Below are 22,432 nucleotides of genomic sequence, written 5' to 3'. Positions count from 1 at the left end.
ATCTGCTTGCGAACCTCTATCGTCATGACATACTCTTGAGACAACAACATTAGTCTCTAGTGGGGTAACGGGGAGAGCTGGAGCTAGGGCTGGGGATAAACAAACAAAAAACATTTTAAAGATTCTTCATGCTGTGTCCAAGGTCAAGGAAACCTCTTGTTCTAAATGTGTGGTGCAAAGCGAGGACTACATGGAAGACAGTTTTCTTAGTGACCGGATGGTTTTCTGTAGACTTTGACAATGACGATGATCAAGCGACTAGCAATACATGGTTACTGTACTGTAAACCTGGTGTGTATCTGTTGGGTGTTCCACTCACTTCTCTCTCTTTGTGTTTCACTGGGTCTGAGAGAGAAAGAGCAATATCATAATTTATTTCACATGATCCTCTAATCAAATGTTGTATATACTGAGTGTACAAAACATTAGACTCTGGACTCTACAAGGTGGACTCTACAAGGTGGACTCTACAAGGTGTTGAAAGCGTTCCACAGGGATGCTGGCCCATGTTAACTCCAATACTTCCCACTGTTGTTCCAAGTTGGCTGGATGTCTTTTGGGTGGTGAACCATTCTTGATCCACATGGGAAACTGTTGAGTGTGAAAAACCCAGCAGGGTTAAAGTTCACGACACAAACCGGTGCGTCTGGCACCTACTACCAAACCCTGTTCAAAGGAACTTAAATGTGGTGTCTTGCCCATTCACCCTCTGAATGGTACACAGACACAATCCATGTCTCAATTGTCTCAAGGCTTAAAAATCCTTCTGTAACCTGTCTCCTCCCCTTCATCTACCCGGTGTCCCATGTCTAAACCAGGTCCTGGTGTCCCATGTCTAAATCAGACCCTGGTGTCCCATGTCTAAATCAGGCCCTGGTGTCCCATGTCTAAATCAGGCCCTGGTGTCCCACGTCTAAATCAGGCCCTGGTGTCCCACGTCTAAATCAGGCCCTGGTGTCCCAAGTCTAAATCAGGCCCTGGTGTCCCATGTCTAAATCAGGCCCTGGTGTCCCATGTCTAAATCAGGCCCTGGTGTCCCATGTCTAAATCAGGCCCTGGTGTCCCATGTCTAAATCAGACCCTGGTGTCCCATGTCTAAATCAGGCCCTGGTGTCCCATGTCTAAATCAGGCCCTGGTGTCCTACGTCTAAATCAGGCCCTGGTGTCCCATGTCTAAATCAGACCCTGGTGTCCCATGTCTAAATCAGGCCCTGGTGTCCCATGTCTAAATCAGGCCCTGGTGTCCCATGTCTAAATCAGACCCTGGTGTCCCATGTCTAAATCAGACCCTGGTGTCCCATGTCTAAATCAGGCCCTGGTGTCCTACGTCTAAATCAGGCCCTGGTGTCCCATGTCTAAATCAGACCCTGGTGTCCCATGTCTAAATCAGACCCTGGTGTCCCATGTCTAAATCAGACCCTGGTGTCCCATGTCTAAATCAGGCCCTGGTGTCCCATGTCTAAATCAGACCCTGGTGTCCCATGTCTAAATCAGGCCCTGGTGTCCCATGTCTAAATCAGGCCCCGGTGTCCCATGTCTAAATCTGGCCCTGGTGTCCCATGTCTAAATCAGGCCCCGGTGTCCCATGTCTAAATCAGGCCCCGGTGTCCCATGTCTAAATCAGGCCCCGGTGTCCCATGTCTAAATCAGGCCCTGGTGTCCTACGTCTAAATCAGGCCCTGGTGTCCCATGTCTAAATCAGACCCTGGTGTCCCATGTCTAAATCAGACCCTGGTGTCCCATGTCTAAATCAGGCCCTGGTGTCCCATGTCTAAATCAGACCCCGGTGTCCCATGTCTAAATCAGGCCCTGGTGTCCCATGTCTAAATCAGACCCGGATTCAAACTGTTCCAGAGTTGAGTTGGGGGGGGGCTCTATGTCACGGAAAGAGCAGGTGTTCTTAATGTTTTGTACACTCAGTCTAGATCTAGATGTTCAGTTTCCATGTATTTCTGTTTAAGTGTTCTGATGACTTAACCTCTATGAAAGGAGTGCTCTGCTCTTCACTGATAATAACCTCGATGTGTTTCTCTCTCTAAATGGTGGAGGATATTGGTAGAAGAGATCACATGCTTCTATCTAGCCATTATGACTTTGATATGTATTCCTGTTTTTATTTGACTTACATATGCAGTATTGACTTAGATTCATACATACATATGCAGTATTGACTTAGATTCATACATTTCCTACATTGTATAAAATGTATAAAACCTTTCTCTAACCTTTTTTATAAAACAAGTAGGCTTGTTGATAGGATGCCATGGTAGAGCCTTTTTGAAAAATACAGCAAGATGGCCCACGTAGTAAGACTGCCCTGTCCCGGGTCGTGGTTCATTAGCAGATGGCCCACGTAGTAAGACTGCCCTGTCCCGGGTCGTGATTCATTAGCAGATGGCCCACGTAGTAAGACTGCCCTGTCCCGGGTCGTGGTTCATTAGCAGATGGCCCACGTAGTAAGACTGCCCTGTCCCGGGTCGTGGTTCATTAGCAGATGGCCCACGTAGTAAGACTGCCCTGTCCCGGGTCGTAGTTCATTAGCAGATGGCCCATGCAGTAAGACTGCCCTGTCCCGGGTCGTGGTTCATTAGCAGATGGCCCATGCAGTAAGACTGCCCTGTCCCGGGTCGTGGTTCATTAGCAGATGGCCCACGCAGTAAGACTGCCCTGTCCCGGGTCGTGGTTCATTAGCAGATGGCCCACGCAGTAAGACTGCCCTGTCCCGGGTCGTGGTTCATTAGCAGATGGCCCACGCAGTAAGACTGCCCTGTCCCGGGTCGTAGTTCATTAGCAGATGGCCCACGCAGTAAGACTGCCCTGTCCCGGGTCGTGGTTCATTAGCAGATGGCCCACGTAGTAAGACTGCCCTGTCCCGGGTCGTGGTTCATTAGCAGATGGCCCACGTAGTAAGACTGCCCTGTCCCGGGTCGTGGTTCATTAGCAGATGGCCCACATAGTAAGACTGCCCTGTCCCGGGTCGTGGTTCATTAGCAGATGGCCCACGCAGTAAGACTGCCCTGTCCCGGGTCGTAGTTCATTAGCAGATGGCCCATGCAGTAAGACTGCCCTGTCCCGGGTCGTGGTTCATTAGCAGATGGCCCACGCAGTAAGACTGCCCTGTCCCGGGTCGTAGTTCATTAGCAGATGGCCCACGCAGTAAGACTGCCCTGTCCCGGGTCGTGGTTCATTAGCAGATGGCCCACGCAGTAAGACTGCCCTGTCCCGGGTCGTAGTTCATTAGCAGATGGCCCACGCAGTAAGACTGCCCTGTCCCGGGTCGTGGTTCATTAGCAGATGGCCCACGTAGTAAGACTGCCCTGTCCCGGGTCGTGGTTCATTAGCAGATGGCCCACGTAGTAAGACTGCCCTGTCCCGGGTCGTGGTTCATTAGCAGATGGCCCACCTAGTAAGACTGCCCTGTCCCGGGTCGTGGTTCATTAGCAGATGGCCCACGCAGTAAGACTGCCCTGTCCCGGGTCGTAGTTCATTAGCAGATGGCCCATGCAGTAAGACTGCCCTGTCCCGGGTCGTGGTTCATTAGCAGATGGCCCACGCAGTAAGACTGCCCTGTCCCGGGTCGTGGTTCATTAGCAGATGGCCCACGCAGTAAGACTGCCCTGTCCCGGGTCGTGGTTCATTAGCAGATGGCCCACGCAGTAAGACTGCCCTGTCCCGGGTCGTGGTTCATTAGCAGATGGCCCACATAGTAAGACTGCCCTGTCCCGGGTCGTGGTTCATTAGCAGATGGCCCACGCATTAAGGCTGCCCTGTCCCGGGTCATGTTCATTAGGCACCAAACGTTAGAAAACGGACTGAAACAGGGATGTTCTACCTCCACCTGTCCAGTATAAAACACTCATTTTAATACAAGAACAAACAAACGTTTTAATTTTTTATTTAACCTTTATTTAACTAAGCAAGAACAAATTCTTATTTACAATGACGGCCTACCCCGTTCAAACCCTCCCCTAGCCCGGACAACGCTGGGCGGGTCCCGGGATCGAACCCGGGTCTATAGTGATGCCTCTAGACCCGCTGCGCCACTAATGAACACGACCTCAGAAGTGGCACCAATGGACAGACGGGTAGGGAGTCAAAGAGGATCTTTCCTATCATGTTATATCATGAACATGTTGAAAGTGCTTTCGCCTCGAGTGTAAAAACCAAACCGCTGTGAGGAAGAGTATTGACTTATTGACTTGTTGACTTGTTGACTTGTTGACTTATTGACTTGTTGACTTGTTGACTTGTTGACTTGTTGACTTATTGACTTGTTGACTTGTTGACTTGTTGACTTATTGACTTGTTGCTGATACTGTGTGTTTTTCAGTTTATAACAAAAAGAAGTGTCCATATTATTATGTAACTTTGTATGGCTTTTACTACTTGTGTTAAATACTAGTGTCCAGACATGATTATGATTGGTAGAGCATCGTGTCTCTACTTGTGTTAAATACTAGTGTCCAGACATGATTATGATTGGTAGAGCAACGTGTCTCTACTTGTGTTAAATACTAGTGTCCAGACATGATTATGATTGGTAGAGCATCGTGTCTCTACTTGTGTTAAATACTAGTGTCCAGACATTATTATGATTGGTAGAGCAACGTGTCTCTACTTGTGTTAAATACCAGTCTCCTGACATGTGGTGATATGATTGGTAGAGCAACGTGTCTCTACTTGTGTTTAAATACTAGTCTCCTGACATGTGGTGATATGATTGGTAGAGCAACGTGTCTCCTAACTGTCTGTCCTGTTTTTTTGTGTGTTTTTTTTTGCATGTCTCCTTGATTAACCATAGAGCCACTGTCTGTATCCCCAATGGCACCCTATCCCCCTATGAGCCCTGGTCAAAAGTAGTGCATTATGTAGGGATTAGGGGTCAAAAGTAGTGCACTATATAGGGAATAGGGTGCCTATTGGGACACAATAATAGTTTCAAAACCACTTGCCATTAATCAGAACCGAGTAGCGCTGGAAGAAATAATAATATGGAAACACTTTACTCAGTAGATATGAGGCTTTAGAACTTGTTATAAGCACCTATGAGCCTTTATAATGTTTTATAAGTCGTATAATATATTATGTCTCTCCATGTCAACTGACTCCCAATGGCTCGTATTTCATCCAGGCTGTTATGAGATGATAAGGTAGGGTCCTACTTGCTTATGAATAGGCTTACAATGCATTATAACTGCATCAAAATGCATTATAACCTCAGGCTATAAGTATAGTTTTACTAAAGTTACAACTGGTTCCAGATCGGTTAGTCTCCTAGCCTGGTCCCAGATCGGTTAGTCTCCTAGCCTGGTCCCTGATCGGTTAGTCTCCTAGCCTGGTCCCAGATCGGTTAGTCTCCTAGCCTGGTCCCAGATCGGTTAGTCTCCTAGCCTGGTCCCAGATCGGTTAGTCTCCTAGCCTGGTCCCAGATCGGTTAGTCTCCTGGCCTGGTCCCAGATCGGTTAGTCTCCTGGCCTGGTCCCAGATCGGTTAGTCTCCTAGCCTAGTCCCAGATCGGTTAGTCTCCTAGCCTGGTCCCAGATCAGTGTGTGCTGTCTTGAAAAGTGATCTGGGACCAGGCTAGTGTTCTACACAGGACAATAAACCTCTAGCATAGTTACACCAGACTGAATGTTTCAAACAATGGTGAGCATAGCGTTCAATCTGGTTTTCCTAGGCTAAAAAAACCTCTAGGAGAAAATATAACTTTTTTTTTTTTTTTTAGAGAACTGAGGCTTTTCAGTCAGAACTTAATCGCCAGGTTTTATGGTTGCTGTATTTTTTATTCATAGGAAAGACTTATTTTACATCAAAAAATAAAGTAGCAAATAACCTTTCCATTTGCCAAGTTTTATATTGCTGCTTGTATATTATGTACACACTGTATGGGACTAACAAACAGTGGAGGAGGAAATTAGTGGTCATAGTTACCTGTCCATTTGAAACTTGTTGATAAAATGTGCTTCCTACGCTCTGACATGTACAGCTGTTAACCAAGTTGTAATAAAGCTTGTATAAAACACCGCCTGTTTCTCTGAGTCTTTTTGTCTACAAAGGCACAGTCACGTTTCCTAGACATTTCTTTAAAAATGTTGTAGGACCAAAATAAACAGTGTTCTGACCTTTCAAAACCACTGAGAGGTTTTCCTTTTCTTCTCTCCCTGTCTAAACATTCTCACAAATCTATACCCTGAAGAGTTGGGCTCCATCTTGATAAGTAACACTACCATCTAGATAAGTAACACACTACCATCTAGATAAGTAACACACTACCATCTAGATAAGTAACACACTACCATCTAGATGAGTAACACACTACCATCTAGATAAGTAACACACTACCATCTAAATAAGTAACACACTACCATCTAGATAAGTAACACACTACCATCTAGATAAGTAACACACTACCATCTAGATAAGTAACACACTACCATCTAGATAAGTAACACACTACCATCTAGATAAGTAACACACTACCATCTAGATAAGTAACACGATACCATCTAGATAAGTAACACGATACCATCTTGATAAGTAACACACTACCATCTAGATAAGTAACACACTACCATCTAGATAAGTAACACACTACCATCTAGATAAGTAACACACTACCATCTAGATAAGTAACACACTACCATCTAGATAAGTAACACTACCATCTAGATAAGTAACACACTACCATCTAGATAAGTAACACACTACCATCTAGATAAGTAACACAATATCATCTAGATAAGTAACACAATATCATCTAGATAAGTAACACACTATCATCTAGATAAGTAACACACTATCATCTAGATAAGTAATACACTATCATCTAGATAAGAAAAAAACAATACCATCTAGTTAAGTAACACACTACCATCTAGATAAGTAACACAATATCGTCTAGATAAGTAACACAATATCATCTTGATAAGTAACACACTATCGTCTAGATAAGTAACACACTACCATCTAGATAAGTAACACAATATCGTCTAGATAAGTAACACAAAATCGTCTAGATAAGTAACACAGTGCCATCCTGTATAAGCCTGCTTGGTGTCCTGACTCTGAGGCTGGGTCCTAATCAAATAAGGTCACATTTAATTTGTCACATGATTCATAAACAACGGGTGTAGACTAACAGTGAAAGGCTGATTGACGGATCCTTTATCGACACTGCAGAATTAAAGACAGTGACTAATGAATAGCAATAAAGAGTAAAAAATAACATGGCTATATACAGGAAGTATAAAATAACATGGCTATAAACAGGAAGTAGACAATAACATGGCTATATACAGAGAGTATAAAATATAATATCTCTCTGTCTCCTCCCCTCACCAGCCTCCACTATGTTATTATGTCTCCTCCCCTCACCAGCCTCCACTATGTTCTTATGTCTCCTCCCCTCACCAGCCTCCACTATGTTATTATGTCTCCTCCCCTCACCAGCCTCCACTATGTTCTTATGTCTCCTCCCCTCACCAGCCTCCACTATGTTATTATGTCTCCTCCCCTCACCAGCCTCCACTATGTTATTATGTCTCCTCCCCTCACCAGCCTCCACTATGTTATTCTGTCTCCTCCCCTCACCAGCCTCCACTATGTTATTATGTCTCCTCCCCTCACCAGCCTCCACTATGTTATTATGTCTCCTCCCCTCACCAGCCTCCACTATGTTATTATGTCTCCTCCCCTCACCAGCCTCCACTATGTTATTATGTATCCTCCCCTCACCAGCCTCCACTGGCAAAATGAAAACGTTTGTTCTATACCCTGAAAAGATCTAACTCCCTTTTGATCCTCAGGAAATAAAATCACTTTGAAGTGGAAATGTATAGACAGGAAGTTACAATTGAAGAAAAACATGGCGTGTGTATAGACAGGAAGTTACAATTGAAGAAAAACATGGCGTGTGTATAGACAGGAAGTTACAATTGAAGAAAAACATGCCATGTGTATAGACAGGAAGTTACAATTGAAGAAAAACATGGCGTGTGTATAGACAGGAAGTTACAATTGAAGAAAAACATGGCGTGTGTATAGACAGGAAGTTACAATTGAAGAAAAACATGGCGTGTGTATAGACAGGAAGTTACAATTGAAGAAAAACATGACGTGTGTATAGACAGGAAGTTACAATTGAAGAAAAACATGCCATGTGTATAGACAGGAAGTTACAATTGAAGAAAAACATGCCGTGTGTATAGACAGGAAGTTACAATTGAAGAAAAACATGCCGTGTGTATAGACAGGAAGTTACAAATGAAGAAAAACATACCGTGTGAAACCGCTCGTTGGCTTTCTAGAAATCCTATGAAAGAGTTCTTGGTTGTTTAACACATGCAAAGACAATTCACTTTTTTCCTATGAATTTAAGGAGTAGGATGTGTGACCATCTAACAAATGAAAATATAGGAAGGTTGAATGTATAGTTTGGGGGTTTTGGATATAGTGAGTGATTCATCTATTAGCCTGACTACCAACATTAACGGTTAAACATAATGATTTATGGTGTCGGTCCCTTTTGAACTCTACTGCTACAAAGACCAGAGGATTTAGGAAAATAAAGAAGCGCTGTGTTTGATCCAGAGCAGATGGCTCTCTACAAATCATGCCGGTTCTGGACCCTGTCGGACATTAGAGAGGGAATGGGTGCAGGTGTGCTGTGTGATCGCCTCCGCCCATCTCCCTCCCCCTCTCCCCCTGCTCTGCTCTCCGTCCTCCCCACTGCCTCCCCCTCTCCCCCTGCTCTGCTCTCTGTCCTCCCCACTGCCTTGCCTCCCCCTGCCCTACTGGCCGGCTATGCTTCATAAGACCTCCCCTCCCTCCGTCCCTCCCTCTGCGCCATACTCCACTCCCCCTTCTTCTCCTTTCTCTGTCGGCCCATGCTTGATCGTTCCTTTGAAGAGCAGTGAAGGCAGCAGCAGCTGTTCCTCAAGGTGAGACACAGAGAGAGAGAGAGAGAGGTCTGTGAGACATTATGAGAGAGAGAGAGGTCTGTCTGTGAGACATTATGAGAGAGAGAGAGAGAGGTCAGTCTGTGAGACATTATGAGAGAAAGAGATCTGTCTGTGAGACATTATGAGAGAGAGAGAGATCTGTCTGTGAGACATTATGAGAGAGAGAGAGGTCTGTCTGTGAGACATTATGAGAGAGAGGTCTGTCTGTGAGACATTATGAGAGAGAGAGGTCTGTCTGTGAGACATTATGAGAGAGAGGTCGGTCTGTGAGACATGAGAGGTCTGTCTGTGAGACATTATGAGAGAGAGAGAGGTCTGTGAGACATTATGAGAGAAAGGTCTGTCTGTGAGACATTACAGTATTAATGTAGGCCTGTTGTATTATAGTCTACAATACAGTATTACAACTGTAGGCCTGCTGTATTATAGTCTACAATACAGTATTACAACTGTAGGCCTGTTGTATTATAGTCTACAATACAGTATCACAACTGTAGACCTGTTGTATTATAGTCTACAATACAGTATTACAACTGTAGGCCTGTTGTATTATAGTCTACAATACAGTATTACAACTGTAGGCCTGCTGTATTATAGTCTACAATACAGTATTACAACTGTAGGCCTGTTGTATTATAGTCTACAATACAGTATTACAACTGTAGGCCTGTTGTATTATAGTCTACAATACAGTATTACAACTGTAGGCCTGTTGTATTATAGTCTACAATACAGTATTACAACTGTAGGCCTGCTGTATTATAGTCTACAATACAGTATTACAACTGTAGGCCTGCTGTATTATAGTCTACAATACAGTATTACAACTGTAGGCCTGTTGTATTATAGTCTACAATACAGTATTACAACTGTAGGCCTGCTGTATTATAGTCTACAATACAGTATTACAACTGTAGGCCTGCTGTATTATAGTCTACAATACAGTATTACAACTGTAGGCCTGTTGTATTATAGTCTACAATACAGTATTACAACTGTAGGCCTGTTGTATTATAGTCTACAATACAGTATTACAACTGTAGGCCTGCTGTATTATACATACAGTCTACAATACAGTATTACAACTGTAGGCCTGCTGTATTATAGTCTACAATACAGTATTACAACTGTAGGCCTGTTGTATTATAGTCTACAATACAGTATTACAACTGTAGGCCTGTTGTATTATAGTCTACAATACAGTATTACAACTGTAGGCCTGTTGTATTATAGTCTACAATACAGTATTACAACTGTAGGCCTGTTGTATTATAGTCTACAATACAGTATTACAACTGTAGGCCTGTTGTATTATAGTCTACAATACAGTATTACAACTGTAGGCCTGTTGTATTATAGTCTACAATACAGTATTACAACTGTAGGCCTGCTGTATTATAGTCTACAATACAGTATTACAAGTGTAGACCTGCTGTATTATAGTCTACAATACAGTATTACAACTGTAGGCCTGTTGTATTATAGTCTACAATACAGTATTACAACTGTAGGCCTGCTGTATTATAGTCTACAATACAGTATTACAACTATAGGCCTGCTGTATTATAGTCTACAATACAGTATTACAACTGTAGGCCTGCTGTATTATAGTCTACAATACAGTATTACAACTGTAGGCCTGCTGTCTACAATACAGTATTACAACTGTAGGCCTGTTGTATTATAGTCTACAATACAGTATTACAACTGTAGGCCTGTTGTATTATAGTCTACAATACAGTATTACAACTGTAGGCCTGTTGTATTATAGTCTACAATACAGTATTACAACTGTAGGCCTGTTGTATTATAGTCTACAATACAGTATTACAACTAGGCCTGTTGTATTATACATACAGTCTACAATACAGTATTACAACTGTAGGCCTGCTGTATTATACATACAGTCTACAATACAGTATTACAACTGTAGGCCTGCTGTATTATAGTCTACAATACAGTATTACAACTGTAGGCCTGCTGTATTATAGTCTACAATACAGTATTACAACTGTAGGCCTGCTGTATTATAGTCTACAATACAGTATTACAAGTGTCAATGTCTATTTTCCATGTCCTAAGTTGGTGCCAGCCACAGTTAAGGTCAATGACACTGGTAGGGAAACAACAGACTAAGGGCTCTATTCAGTCTAGATCGCCAAAGTGTTACAGATCAGGAAGTGTTACAGATCAGGAAGTGTTTACAGATCAGGAAGTGTTTACAGATCAGGACGTGTTACAGATCAGGAAGTGTTTACAGATCAGGAAGTGTTTACAGATCAGGAAGTGTTACAGATCAGGAAGTGTTTACAGATCAGGAATTGTTACAGATCAGGAAGTGTTACAGATCAGGAAGTGTTTACAGATCAGGAAGTGTTACAGATCAGGAAGTGTTACAGATCAGGAAGTGTTTACAGATCAGGAAGTGTTTACAGATCAGGAAGTGTTTACAGATCAGGAAATGTTACAGATCAGGAAGTGTTTACAGATCAGGAAGTGTTTACAGATCAGGAAGTGTTTACAGATCAGGAAGTGTTACAGATCAGGAAGTGTTACAGATCAGGAAGTGTTACAGATCAGGAAGTGTTTACAGATCAGGAAGTGTTTACAGATCAGGAAGTGTTACAGATCAGGAAGTGTTACAGATCAGGAAGTGTTACAGATCAGGGAGTGTTTACAGATCAGGACGTTTTTACAGATCAGGAAGTGTTTACAGATCAGGAAGTGTTACAGATCAGGAAGTGTTTACAGATCAGGAAGCAATATACATTTTAAAGTAATTTCCGACTGAGACGACATAGCCTGTGCTGCGTTTGCCGTGAATGCAGTCTCCGCCAACGTGGGAACATTGCCTTTAAACTTTCGGATTGAACCCTTACCCTAAAAACATGTACAAACATAACTGAACCCCTCTATTTTTGCAACCATTCTGCTGTCCAAAGAAGCAGAGAGTTGCCAGGTATGACGTCTCTGGATCATTTGAGATTGTTCTGGAAACATCTGGGCCTGCATCGTACTCTTAACAGACCGGGGAGAACGACGGCTTTGTCGATTAAACACCACACCATCACGTGGTGTGGATCGCACAGAGAGTCTGTTGAATGTGCTGCTCAACTCCCTTACAAAGAAGTCTTCTGACCTCAATGGCCTGGTTCAATAAAGGTCACATACAACAACAACAACAAAAAGTCAAATACAAAAATAATTATACTGATTTATGGTCTATCTTTTGAGTTAAATACTCTATTAGGCTTACATGATCCTTGAATTCAGAATCATCAAATCAATGATTTTTTTTGCTGTGCGATTACAGATTGTGCTAGTGTTATTAGTGGTGAGACACAGATAAATCTAACTGTCGATAGGTACTACTGCCAGCATACTGAATTCAGAGGCCGTTCCTTAATTTTTGCTAGAGTAAAAGATGCACCTGCTGTGTACCAACCTGACTATCAACAAGGGCTTTACTACAAATTATAGCTTGATGGCGACAACATTAACGCAGCTTGCTAGCTGACATTAGCTTTCTGCAGCAGGCACAAGCCAAACAAGCTACTGCAACCTTGTGGTCTGTGTTAGGATTCTATTAGATCGGTGGTGGAGCTGTGCTTATGTGAACAACAATGAGTTAAACTGCCGACACTCTGGGCGGAGCTGCAGACACTCTGGGGCGGAACTGCCGACACTCTGGGGCGGAACTGCCGACACTCTGGGGCGGAACTGCCGACACTCTGGGGCGGAACTGCCGACACTCTGGGGCGGAACTGCCGACACTCTGGGGCGGAACTGCCGACCCTCTGGGCAGAAGCACTAAGTACATCTATGTGTCTGAGCCCTTGCATCTTATAAGACGTGATATTGTGTGTACTTGTAATCAATGACTTTATGAAACTTACTTTACATGAAGACTTATTGTTAACGGTGTGTAACGTTCTAACAAAGACATCTGGATCCCAACATTTAACTAGATACATATTTTATTGTTTAACGGTACAGCAAAATATTACAATCATCTCATGTATTGAAATGTCAGTGAGCTACAACAAGATAAACTCATCTCATGCCATTGAAATGTCAGTGAGCTACAACAAGGTAAACTCATCTCATGTATTGAAATGTCAGTGAGCTACAACAAGGTAAACTCATCTCATGTATTGAAATGTCCGTGAGCTACAACAAGATAAACTCATCTCATGTATTGAAATGTCCGTGAGCTACAACAAGGTAAACTCATCTCATGTATTGAAATGTCCGTGAGCTACAACAAGATAAACTCATCTCATGCCATTGAAATGTCAGTGAGCTACAACAAGATAAACTCATCTCATGTATTGAAATGTCAGTGATCTACAACAAGGTAAACTCATCTCATGTATTGAAATGTCCGTGAGCTACAACAAGATAAACTCATCTCATGTATTGAAATGTCCGTGAGCTACAACAAGGTAAACTCATCTCATGTATTGAAATGTCAGTGAGCTACAACAAGATAAACTAATCTCATGCCATTGGAATGTCAGTGAGCTACAACAAGATAAACTCATCTCATGCCACACCATTGAAATGTCAGTGAGCTACAACAAGGTAAACTCATCTCATGTATTGAAATGTCAGTGAGCTACAACAAGATAAACTCATCTCATGCCATTGAAATGTCAGTGAGCTACAACAAGATAAACTCATCTCATGTATTGAAATGTCAGTGAGCTACAACAAGGTAAACTCATCTCATGTATTGAAATGTCAGTGAGCTACAACAAGATAAACTCATCTCATGTATTGAAATGTCAGTGAGCTACAACAAGGTAAACTCATCTCATGTATTGAAATGTCAGTGAGCTACAACAAGGTAAACTCATCTCATGCCATTGAAATGTCAGTGAGCTACAACAAGGTAAACTCATCTCATGTATTGAAATGTCAGTGAGCTACAACAAGGTAAACTCATCTCATGTATTGAAATGTCAGTGAGCTACAACAAGGTAAACTCATCTCATGTATTGAAATATCAGTGAGCTACAACAAGATAAACTCATCTCATGCCATTGAAATGTCAGTGAGCTACAACAAGGTAAACTCATCTCATGCCACACCATTGAAATGTCAGTGAGCTACAACAAGATAAACTCATCTCATGTATTGAAATGTCAGTGAGCTACAACAAGGTAAACTCATCTCATGTATTGAAATGTCAGTGAGCTACAACAAGGTAAACTCATCTCATGCCATTGAAATGTCAGTGAGCTACAACAAGGTAAACTCATCTCATGTATTGAAATGTCAGTGAGCTACAACAAGGTAAACTCATCTCATGCCATTGAAATGTCAGTGAGCTACAACAAGGTAAACTCATCTCATGTATTGAAATGTCCGTGAGCTACAACAAGGTAAACTCATCTCATGTATTGAAATGTCAGTGAGCTACAACAAGATAAACTAATCTCATGCCATTGAAATGTCCGTGAGCTACAACAAGGTAAACTCATCTCATGTATTGAAATGTCAGTGAGCTACAACAAGGTAAACTCATCTCATGTATTGAAATGTCAGTGATCTACAACAAGGTAAACTCATCTCATGTATTGAAATGTCCGTGAGCTACAACAAGATAAACTCATCTCATGTATTGAAATGTCCGTGAGCTACAACAAGGTAAACTCATCTCATGTATTGAAATGTCAGTGAGCTACAACAAGATAAACTAATCTCATGCCATTGGAATGTCAGTGAGCTACAACAAGATAAACTCATCTCATGCCACACCATTGAAATGTCAGTGAGCTACAACAAGGTAAACTCATCTCATGTATTGAAATGTCAGTGAGCTACAACAAGATAAACTCATCTCATGCCATTGAAATGTCAGTGAGCTACAACAAGATAAACTCATCTCATGTATTGAAATGTCAGTGAGCTACAACAAGGTAAACTCATCTCATGTATTGAAATGTCAGTGAGCTACAACAAGATAAACTCATCTCATGTATTGAAATGTCAGTGAGCTACAACAAGGTAAACTCATCTCATGTATTGAAATGTCAGTGAGCTACAACAAGGTAAACTCATCTCATGCCATTGAAATGTCAGTGAGCTACAACAAGGTAAACTCATCTCATGTATTGAAATGTCAGTGAGCTACAACAAGGTAAACTCATCTCATGTATTGAAATGTCAGTGAGCTACAACAAGGTAAACTCATCTCATGTATTGAAATATCAGTGAGCTACAACAAGATAAACTCATCTCATGCCATTGAAATGTCAGTGAGCTACAACAAGGTAAACTCATCTCATGCCACACCATTGAAATGTCAGTGAGCTACAACAAGATAAACTCATCTCATGTATTGAAATGTCAGTGAGCTACAACAAGGTAAACTCATCTCATGTATTGAAATGTCAGTGAGCTACAACAAGGTAAACTCATCTCATGCCATTGAAATGTCAGTGAGCTACAACAAGGTAAACTCATCTCATGTATTGAAATGTCAGTGAGCTACAACAAGGTAAACTCATCTCATGCCATTGAAATGTCAGTGAGCTACAACAAGGTAAACTCATCTCATGTATTGAAATGTCCGTGAGCTACAACAAGGTAAACTCATCTCATGTATTGAAATGTCAGTGAGCTACAACAAGATAAACTAATCTCATGCCATTGAAATGTCCGTGAGCTACAACAAGGTAAACTCATCTCATGTATTGAAATGTCAGTGAGCTACAACAAGGTAAACTCATCTCATGCCATTGAAATGTCAGTGAGCTACAACAAGGTAAACTCATCTCATGTATTGAAATGTCCGTGAGCTACAACAAGGTAAACTCATCTCATGCCATTGAAATGTCAGTGAGCTACAACAAGGTAAACTCATCTCATGTATTGAAATGTCAGTGAGCTACAACAAGGTAAACTCATCTCATGAATCTCCTGCTTTACAGAACATCCAAACAAACTGGTGTTGACCTGACTCTTAGGCTGGAGAGAGAACGAACAAATCACATTGGGATGAACAACAACCGTCACAACGCATGTTTAGATTACTTACCAACTATATAGTTAAATAAATTAAACAAATAATATCTTATGTAAAAACATAAAACGTAATTCTCTCAGCAAAGACAAAACAACAAACCATAGGTAACTGGTTTAGGATGGATTCTACCCCCACCAACATCACCATTCAACCACGGAGAGACAAATACATAGCCTGGATCCAGATCTGGTTGTGCTGTCTTGCCAACTCCTAAGGTGACAATAGAAGCTAGCAAGACAGCACAAGCAGATCAGGGGACCAAGCTATGGGACCAGGATACCAAATACAGGACATGGTGGTTAGTACCAGCTTTAGTCTCAAAAATTCCACTATCTATTTATAAACAACAACAATAAACAAAACACATTCAACCATTTTCAATGTCATATTTCTAAAATACAATCTAGAATATGTAGATATATACAATTCCCACAGTATTACACGATACAAAACACATTCCTCAAAAAGGGAAGAATAAATGAAGAGGGTCGGAAGAAAAGGAAGAGCTGTTTGGGTTCTTAATAATATATTCGTTTTTTTTTGTAAAAAATAAAGTACTAAATTACATGTAAAAAGATCCAGTTTAGACTGATTTGAGCGAATGCGAACTTCCACTTATGTCCGATTTTCACTTGAAGTTAGGATTCACCTCATTGTGTGTTGAAAAAGATGATTCCTTTCCTTCCAGTTTAAGAGCAGGAAGGGTTTGAACCAGTAACCTCCTGCACTAGTTATTCAGGGTCCAGATGTGAACCAACACTGATTACAGTACTAGATCTGCTACTAGAGTCCAGATGAGAGCAGGAGGGTTTTGAACCAGGAACCTCCTGCATTAGATCTGCAGTCCAGATGAGAGCAGGAGGGTTTTGAACCAGGAACCTCCTGCATTAGTGCTGCAGTCCAGATGAGAGCAGGAGGGTTTTGAACCAGGAACCTCCTGCATTAGTGCTGCAGTCCAGATGAGAGCAGGAGGGTTTTGAACCAGGAACCTCCTGCATTAGTGCTGCAGTCCAGATGAGAGCAGGAGGGTTTTGAACCAGGAACCTCCTGCATTTGTGCTGCAGTCCAGATGAGAGCAGGAGGGTTTTGAACCAGGAACCTCCTGTACTAGATGTGCAGTCCAGATGTCACCCAACAATGTTAACAGTATACAGAATTACAGTGTTTTTGAAATAGATTGATGAGGATTTTTCTTCCAGTTTTTGTGTAAAAGTTTATCCAACAACCTCATACTTTAGACTAGAGTTACTACCAGTGTCCAGGTGTGAACCAATACTGTTAACCGTAACCAGATGACAGACAGCGGCGTGGAGGCGGAGCAGCCTGACGACCACCTGTGGTGATTGGTTCTGCCGTGGCCGTGGGCGAGGCCTCTTTCAAGGTCATGGTGGTGAGGCCCTACGGTGACGTAACCGTTGAGGATATGCACCAGAGGAGGTGGAGGAGACTGGACTGTGGTGCTGAGAGACAACAGAGACAAGAGGATTGCATGTTAGATTAAGATTGGATAGGAGTTATGTCATGTTAGATTAAGATTGGATAGGAGTTATGTCATGTTAGATTCACCATGGATAGTAATCAGTGTGTTATGTCCGTCTGTGGGTTGAGAGATGATGTCACACATTCCCTGCCAACACACGGTCTCAGACTCTCCCTTGAAACAAATATTATGTAATCTCAACATGACTTTCCTCAATAAACAAATTATAAAAACAAAATATTATTTTATAGTAGTATTATAATATTATTAGTTATTATTAGCCCAGTCAAATAACGAGCAGTTATTTACCCAGTCAGAGGAGTTATTAACCCAGTCAGATATAGAGGGGTTATTTACCCAGTCAGATATAGAGGAGTTATTTACCCAGTCAGATATAGAGGGGTTATTTACCCAGTCAGATATAGAGGAGTTATTTACCCAGTCAGATATAGAGGAGTTATTTACCCAGTCAGATATAGAGTAGTTATTAACCTAGTCAGATATAGAGGGGTTATTTACCCAGTCAGATATAGAGGAGTTATTTACCCAGTCAGATATAGAGGGGTTATTTACCCAGTCAGATATAGAGGAGTTATTTACCCAGTCAGATATAGAGGGGTTATTTACCCAGTCAGATATAGAGGAGTTATTTACCCAGTCAGATATAGAGGAGTTATTAACCCAGTCAGATATAGAGGAGTTATTAACCCTGTCAGATATAGAGGAGTTATTAACCCAGTCAGATATAGAGGAGTTATTAACCCAGTCAGATATAGAGGAGTTATTAACACAGTCAGAGGAGTTATTAACCCAGTCAGATATAGAGGAGTTATTTACCCAGTCAAATATAGAGGAGTTATTAACCCAGTCAGATATAGAGGAGTTATTAACCCAGTCAGATATAGAGTAGTTATTAACCCAGTCAGATATAGAGGAGTTATTTACCCAGTCAGAGGAGTTATTTACCCAGTCAGATATAGAGAAGTTATTAACCCAGTCAGAGGAGTTATTAACCCAGTCAGATATAGAGGAGTTATTAACACAGTCAGAGGAGTTATTAACCCAGTCAGATATAGAGGAGTTATTTACCCAGTCAAATATAGAGGAGTTATTAACCCAGTCAGATATAGAGGAGTTATTAACCCAGTCAGATATAGAGTAGTTATTAACCCAGTCAGATATAGAGGAGTTATTTACCCAGTCAGAGGAGTTATTTACCCAGTCAGATATAGAGGAGTTATTTACCCAATCAGAGGAGTTATTTACCCAGTCAGATATAGAGGAGTTATTTACCCAGTCAGATATAGAGGAGTTATTTACCCAGTCAGATATAGAGTAGTTATTAACCTAGTCAGATATAGAGGGGTTATTTACCCAGTCAGATATAGAGGAGTTATTAACCCAGTCAGATATAGATGAGTTATTTACCCAGTCAGATATAGAGGAGTTATTTACCCAGTCAGAGGAGTTATTAACCCGGTCAGATATAGAGAAGTTATTAACCCAGTCAGAGGAGTTATTAACCCAGTCAGATATAGAGGAGTTATTTACCCAGTCAGGTATAGATTAGTTATTTACCCAGTCAGATATAGAGGAGTTATTTACCCAGTCATATATAGAGGAGTTATTTATCCAGTCAGAGGTGTTATTTACCTAGTCAGATATAGAGGAGTTATTTACCCAGTCAGAGAGGTTATTTACCCAGTCAGATATAGAGGAGTTATTTACCCAGCCAGATATAGAGGAGTTATTAACCCAGTCAGATATAGAGGAGTTATTTACCCAGTCAGAGGAGTTATTTACCCAGTCAGATATAGAGGAGTTATTTTCCCAGTCGGATATAGAGGAGTTATTTACCCAGTCAGATATAGAGGAGTTATTTACCCAGTCGGATATAGAGGAGTTATTTACCCAGTCGGAGGAGTTATTTACCCAGTCAGAGCAGTTATTTACCCAGTCAGATATAGAGGAGTTATTAACCCAGTCAGATATAGAGGGGTTATTAACCCAGTCAGAGTAGTTATTAACCCAGTCAGATATAGAGGAGTTATTTACCCAGTCAGATATAGAGGAGTTATTAACCCCGTCAGATATAGAGGAGTTATTTACCCAGTCAGAGGAGTTATTTACCCAGTCAGATATAGAGGAGTCAAACATTGATACTGTTCCTAATTTTAACTGTTGTTACATAATGAGGTCAAACATTGATACTGTTGCTAGTTTAGCTGCTAATGCTACATGACGATGTCAAACAGAGAATTCCAGAACCTTAGAACCTAGTTTGTCAGAACTCTGGAAATCATCAGCCTGATCAGGATGAATCCAGAAACATGCCAGTCTCTTTGATGTACGCCTGTTAGATCCAGGAACTAAGTACGGGCTTATTGGGACTCTGCCAATCACAACAAACGGACAGCTTCCTCCGCCTGCCACTATTGGTAGAGAGAAACTCAGCTCTGTAACTACCTCCCATTAGTAAAGAAAATAAAAAAAACGGTTGAATTCTAAGCTGGAATGAAATTAATGAGCAATGTTTCAATTGAGGTTGTGATTTGACAATTTTGGTACTTATTGAGGAATGAACTCGTGACATGGTGAAGGCATAATGGGCCAGAAGTCAGCAGGCCTGTGATGACTAGGATTCAGTCCCAAATTGCACCATATACCCTAGATAGTGCACCAGGGCCTATAGTCATACGAAGCCATTTGGGGAAGCAACGACAAACTGACCAGAGGCATAATTTACCTAGCATATATAATTAGGCTCTTTTCATCACTGGACATATGTTAGTAGTTAATAATATTGACTTTTCATTGATTGTCCTTGGTTACAAGAGCCAGCTGTCTCTCTTGGATATAACCTAGCCCTGAATTTGCTGCTTATTTTAGAAAGGTACATTCAGAATAGTTATTCATTTTGTTTTCTGCTGTGTTTGATTGCCGGGAATACTGACTGAGCCTATAAGCAGGTATGAGTCCCAAATAGAACCCTATTTCCTAATATAGTGCACTACTTTTGACCAGAGCCCCTATGGTCATTCCAGGTCCACTCTGGTTAAAAGTAGTGCACTGTATAGAGAACAGGGTGCCATTTGGGACAGGATCTCAGGTTTATTTTAGTTGAACCTGCGTTTACAAAGCAGAGCCAGTGAACTCAGGAGGGTGAAGTATAATCAGGTCTGACATGTCTGCATGTGGCCACGCATCAAATCAACCAGAGAGACCTTCCTCTGTACTCCCCAACACTGGAAACACAGTGTACAATGCTCTGTTTAGAGGAAAACTCAGCAGGCTACCTTCCTGAATATTAACCATAATGTACCATTTTTAAAACATTTTTTTCAGACATAATATACAAACGTCTGAAGTTGACTTTTGGGGGAAATGTATTTAGAAACATCCCATGTTATTTTATTTTCAGGACTAAAAAGACCTTTCAATTCACAGTTCCATTGAGCATGCTTTTCAGTCCAAGTTTAGGAAACTGGCCTTATAGTTATAAATATACCAAACAGTCAGTCAGAGAATCAACCAAGTAACAAGTGTGTGGTTATTCTTCACGGCAAATTCAACAATAGTCTCTTTGTGATCATATTCGAATAAAAAAAATTAAAAAAGAGGATCATATTTTCCGTCACAAAGGTCTCTTGCCGGTAGCTACAACCTTCCACAACGTATTTCCTTTCCTTAGGATCCATAACACTGAACCAGGAGAGAACCAGTCTAGAAGGAGGTATCTGTGATGTGATATGATGGGTCGTTGTGCCTGCAGGGTCTCTGTCAGTTAGAGGGTAGATCCTGTAGACAGAGCAGCTATAACTGCCCAGACTTGAGCACGAAAGTGATACCTACCTAGTACTTAACCCCTTGAACTGTCTTGACATTTACCTGACATGTGAATTCAATACTTCTCTCTCCATGCCCTTCCCCATTCTTAGGAACATACATCATCATAAACTACTGGTATGCCAGCTACCACCCATAGTAATGTAATATATACCATTTAGCTGATGCTCTTAGCCAAAGTGACTTACAATAATAAAAAATATTTAACCAGGCAAGTCAGTTAAGAACAAATATTTCATTACAATGACGGCCTAGGAACAGTGGGTTAACTGCCTTGTTCAGGGGCAGAACGACATACTTTTACATTGTCAGCTCAGGGATTCGATCTAGCAACCTTTCGGTTACTGGCTCAACGCTCTAACCACTAGGATACCTACCTCCCCCCTCTAACCACTAGGATACCTACTATCCCCAATACAGTGAGTTTAACATGTGTACATGTACATTTAACATGTGTACATGTTTTCTGTGGGAATTGAACCCACAACTTTGGGTACATAACGTCACACAATAACGGTACACATTGTTCTGGTAGAACTATCAACAGTACACAGTGATACACAACAACGTCTCCTCTCTCACCTCTCCTCGATGCGAACCCAGAGGTCATTAAACTGTCTGTTTCTCTGATGTTTCTTCTGTTTGTTACGTCGTTTCTTCTTCAGCTTGCGGTCCATCGTGTCCATCAGCTCCAGGCTGGGGGAGTGACGAGGTATGTTGGGTAGTGGGTTGTCCTGCAGAGGGTGCTGTTGCTCCTCGTCGTGGAATTCGTGGAGGAACGGCTCCAGGTAAGGGTACTCATCCAGGTTCTGACCCGGAGAATGACCCGTCTGGTCGGTAGAGGATTTCGATCGACTGTGGTGATGGAGAGAGTAATGTTAGAAATAGAGAACAGTTGAACATCCAAATGCCTTTGGAGTTAACATCTGAACTGATAGAAACATTCAAATGCCTTTGGATTTAACATCTGAACAGTTGACACCAGCTTCCAATGCCTGGAAAATATTACATTATGACCAAACATGGGATTGTAGTCAGGGGGCAGGGTTGGTGCTTGGTGGGGGGGGGGGGGGGGGGGGGGGTTGGTGCTTGGTGGGGGGGGGGCAGGGTTGG

At 41.8% G+C, this 22,432-nt stretch overlaps 1 protein-coding gene across 2 annotated transcripts in view; it reads left to right on the top strand.

The window, feature by feature from the left end:
• LOC139404711 (protein Hook homolog 3-like) overlaps positions 1-22,143 on the top strand; it is an 83,717-nt gene extending 61,574 nt beyond the window's left edge. For both annotated transcript variants that reach the window (XM_071147343.1, XM_071147342.1), the window contains one exon: positions 21,985-22,143. In XM_071147343.1, coding sequence (XP_071003444.1) covers positions 21,985-22,027 — 43 coding nt within the window. In that variant the 3' untranslated portion in view covers positions 22,028-22,143. The remainder of the gene's footprint in view (positions 1-21,984) is intronic.
• The last annotated feature ends 289 nt before the right edge of the window (positions 22,144-22,432 follow it).

The sequence above is a fragment of the Oncorhynchus clarkii genome, unplaced genomic scaffold (genome assembly GCF_045791955.1).
Source record: "Oncorhynchus clarkii lewisi isolate Uvic-CL-2024 unplaced genomic scaffold, UVic_Ocla_1.0 unplaced_contig_14040_pilon_pilon, whole genome shotgun sequence".
NCBI classification, from domain to species: Eukaryota; Metazoa; Chordata; class Actinopteri; order Salmoniformes; family Salmonidae; genus Oncorhynchus; species Oncorhynchus clarkii.
This window is presented reverse-complemented; position numbering and strand designations above follow the sequence as displayed.